The following is a 4,396-nucleotide window of genomic DNA, read 5'->3' on the forward strand; positions in this document are numbered from 1 at the left end:
TAAGAAAAATAAAAATTATCACACGTTTGACAGAAGAATATAAAACGAAAAAAAAAAAAACGCAGTGTTAAGAAAAATAAAAATTATCACACGTTTGACAGAAGAATATAAAAACGAAAAAAAAAAAAAACGCAGTGTTAAGAAAAATAAAAATTATCACACGTTTGACAGAAGAATATAAAACTATCAACTGATAATGTCGTATTTTTTCGTACTACCTAAAATTTAAAAAATAATCATTGTACTGTAATCTGTATATCAGATCTAAACGAAGGAAATATGACTATTGAAGGGAATGAATAAATATTTGAAAGAAATTTGAATAGTGAAAGAAATATTGAATCATCGTGCTACTAATACAAAGATTTGCGATGACTTATTCAAGCAATCGTTTATCAATAAATAAGCTTACTTTGCGATATGCAAGCATTTTAATTAAAATAATAAAGAACAATAACACATGCCATGATTACTATAAAATATTCTTCTTCCTGTGATAAGAATCCACGTAGAAATGATAAGATAAATTTCGATTGAATATAAGCGAACAAGCCTTCTGTAAACAGTCGTTCTTTATAAGACAAGACTACCATAAAATTATCAAGAAATTAACATTTAATCAAATTAATAATATCAGTATTTTACGCATCACTAATTAATCTTTATATTAAACTCTGAAAATAATCATCAGATGGTTCATTCAAGTATTAATTAGGATTACGATGATAAGTTACATTGTTTGCTTTCATGTTTGCCAAGTCAAAAAATTGTTGGTTGATTTTTTGATTGAAATTTGGAATTTTTCTCAAATAGATGATTTGTTATGTAAAATCAATAAAATAAATATTTTCGCAATTAAAGTAATGAATCATCTATTCAAATTCAATTCTTCCAATTTCAATTCCAATACTTAAATACAATATCTGTTTAATTAAGCTTACATGCGATTGTTAAAATGTTGTAAGGAATTTTAATGTGCAAATATCAAAATATTATCGACAATTTCTTGTCTGTATCTAAAATATTAAACCACTCCCGCTAAGAGGATATGTCATCCTCATTTGTCTCATTTCAATATATTCTATGTCTTTTTTTTTCTCTTTTAAAAGCTGCTAATTATATGCTTTATAATGTCTTTTAAAATCCTAATTCAGAAAATAAGAGAAGTTTCATGAAGCTGTAGATTAATGAATAAGTGGCAAGTTTTTTTTTTTTTTCCATCTTAATATCTTGAGAAATATAAAAAAGTGCAATTTGCTTAATTGTTTTAGGAGTTTCCATGACAATTAACCACTTATGAATCATTTCATTTCAAATTCCATTTTTGAAAAAAAATGCAAAGATGATGGATGATGGAACATAAAATCATACTTAATTTTCATACAACATTCTGAATTTCTAGTCAAAAAATTATCTTTAATACCTTACTACCAAATAACTGTGACACTATAATCGCATGAATTATCCTAAGCTTCTGTAGAAATTGAATGGAAATTAATTTAGTTAAAATAAATTGATAATATATAATAAACTTTCAGAAAATTTCAATTAAAAAATAAAATGTCAAAATAGTTATTCGTTACAATAAGCTTTTTATATCTTTTTTATTCGAAAAAATATCATATTTTAATTGGAATAATTAATTCAACAGACAAGAATGCAAATTCAATGTCTTATGGTGGTTTGAAGCCGATAAGTGGTCGTCGCTGGTGCTACTATTGACGATCTCCCACAGATACTCGTCTTCCAAATCATCTTACGATTGATAATTAGAAAAGCTATTCTGGAAACAAACAATATTATATCATTTGAATAAGTTTGAAAAATAAATATATATGAAATTAATTTTAAAACATTTAAATGCAAGAATTTGGAAGATCTTCTTGATAAATCATGATAAAAGTATTAAAGTAAATAAAGATATTGCAATTGATAATATAATAAGATTTAAAAAGCAATCAATAATGATTCTTATCATCTTAATCAATTTTGGTTAAAAAATGATGAAAAAATTTCTTACCCATCCACTGATTGCAATAGAATCCATAAAATTGTACTTGTTAAAAATAACAACCATTTATTCGTAAACAGAAATGATTGAGCCATGAATAAAAGAACGCATACGATGTAAATGAAGTTAACCATACATGACTATAAGATGTCATTGAAAATGTCACATCATAACATAAGTTCAAGATTTCAAATGGGGTAATGCCTACTTTAGGGACAATTTTCAGAAAATATAGTATTAAGAAAAACAAAAGAAAAAAATTATTAAACAGGTCATCTTTAACAATTTTAACATCTATTTCAGCTTCTCTTAATACTTTTTTCTTTCGGTATTAGTTGAATTTCTCTTGTTTACCTTACCTTTTTTTCTTTTCTTGTTTACTCTTGTTAACATTGTTTACCTGTTTAAAGAATAACACCTCTCGTTGATTGATAGCATTATCAGTTGATGTTGTCGTATTTTCTCGCATTGTCTAAAATTTAATTTAAAACAATCATTGCAATGTAATCTGAATATTGGATTACTAAAAAAAAAAAGAAAAATACACGCATGAAATATTGTAGTACTTATTAAAATATGCAATGAATTACTCAAATAATCGTTTATCAGTAAATAAACTTACTGCACGATAAGCAAGTATTTTAATCAATGTAATGGAATCAGTGCATGCCATGATTGTTATTGCAATGATTGATATTGCACTATCAATATTGCTGCAAATTTGACCGTAATAAGAATTATCGTAAAAAAAGCGATAACTTGAATTTTGATTGAATATAAGCGAACAATCTTCTGCAAATAAATGTTATCTTCTTATATAATTGTTATGAAATTTACAGAGAAATTAACATTTAATAAAATCAATAATATCATTATTTTACATCTACTAATTAATCCTAATATAGTATTCGAGAAATGACGATATTAGCTTGAATGTTAACTAAGATTTATGATGACAAAGTAGTGATATTAGCCTTTCATATAAGTCGTATCTTATCAGTAAAATTTATCGAAATTAACTGCTAAAGCTATTTTAATTGAAATATTCTTTGGTTTAATTGAAAAAATTTATTCGAAATTTATTTTGATATAGTATTTCGCATAAATAACGACAAAAATAAGTCATTTAGTGCCAAAAATGATAAGGATTTTTCTTGTAAATGATAAGAATCTTTTTGTAAATGATAAGAATCTCTTGTAAATGATAAGAATCTTTCTTGTAAATGATAAGAATTTTTTTTTTTTGATTATAATAAATTTACCGCATAAGTTTCCGATAGATATGAATGTTCCAAGTAGCCATGAAAAAATTCCAGCAATAGTAGCCTTTGATTTTGACCATAATCGATTATATTTCATTGGATATACAACAGCACAAAATCGATTAAAGCTAATAAAGAAATGCGCAAAAACTGATCCAAAATATGGTCCATTTACTAAACTGCCTATTATTCGTGCTAATAATGATTTTGATGATGATAGCATATGAAATTCTCTGAAAGAAATTTTTTTTTTAAAATGAATAAAATAAAAATTTATAAATTGAAAGCAAAAATATTTAATAAAAATTAGAAATTTTAAAATGAATAAAATAAAAATTTATAAATTCATTGGTAAGAATATTTAATTTAAAATTAGTTTAACTTAACAGGGCTAAAACAATTGTACACCATATGCAGAGTACAGTTATCGATTGCAAATTACATATGAATGAACTAGTGCATAAAATTCCATATGCATTATGAAAATGTGATCTTGTACGTATTATATGCAATGATAAAGTATTACTGATAAATCCCAAAATCCATGCCTATAACATATTAAAAATGTTAAAAAAAAAAAAGGTAAATTAATTAACTTTATTGTTTATATTATAATATAAAAATTTTTACAAATAAAATTATGCGAAATTAAAAAAAAAAAAACAAGCACGATTGTAATCGTTGGAATTCATTTTTCATATTTAATAATCCTCAATAAGACAGAATCAGAAATTATATTCGTACTTTCAATATTTGTTGAAAATATTTATTAAAATTATACGAAATTAAATATCACGACGATTGTAATCTTTGAAATCCTATTTTCATATTTAATAATCATTAATAATATAGAACCAGAAATCATATTCATATCTTCAATATTTGTTGAAAATATTTTTACATCCTTTACAATGCCTACTAAATTGAGGATTTATCACCGCAATTACTTTTTATTATTATCATTTAAACTGAATTTATTAATCAATTATTTATTTAATAAAATACTAACCGCAATAATACAAGCCACTATTTTATCGTCATCAGTATCATCATATTCAGGTATTATGGTACTGGTAATAGACATAATAAATTTTGAATTCTCTAGATTTATTCAATCTTTTTT

At 24.2% G+C, this 4,396-nt stretch overlaps 2 protein-coding genes across 2 annotated transcripts; both read right to left on the minus strand.

The window, feature by feature from the left end:
- Positions 1-1,665: 1,665 nt before the first annotated feature.
- LOAG_13010 (hypothetical protein) lies at positions 1,666-3,496 on the minus strand (the record flags this gene model as incomplete). Its single annotated transcript, XM_020448636.1, has 5 exons — positions 1,666-1,783; positions 2,021-2,151; positions 2,412-2,483; positions 2,634-2,803; positions 3,274-3,496. The coding sequence occupies 5 exons, from the start codon at positions 3,494-3,496 to the stop codon at positions 1,666-1,668; spliced, it is 714 nt and encodes a 237-aa protein (XP_020301239.1).
- A 154-nt stretch (positions 3,497-3,650) lies between these two features.
- On the minus strand, positions 3,651-3,821 carry LOAG_13012 (hypothetical protein; the record flags this gene model as incomplete). The annotated part of the gene is made up of 1 exon (XM_003148523.1): positions 3,651-3,821. A coding segment is annotated over one exon (171 nt), but the record flags the coding sequence as incomplete, so codon positions are not given.
- Between the last annotated feature and the right edge of the window lie 575 nt (positions 3,822-4,396).

Source organism: Loa loa (genome assembly GCF_000183805.2).
Source record: "Loa loa unplaced genomic scaffold supercont3.697, whole genome shotgun sequence".
Taxonomy (NCBI): domain Eukaryota; kingdom Metazoa; phylum Nematoda; class Chromadorea; order Rhabditida; family Onchocercidae; genus Loa; species Loa loa.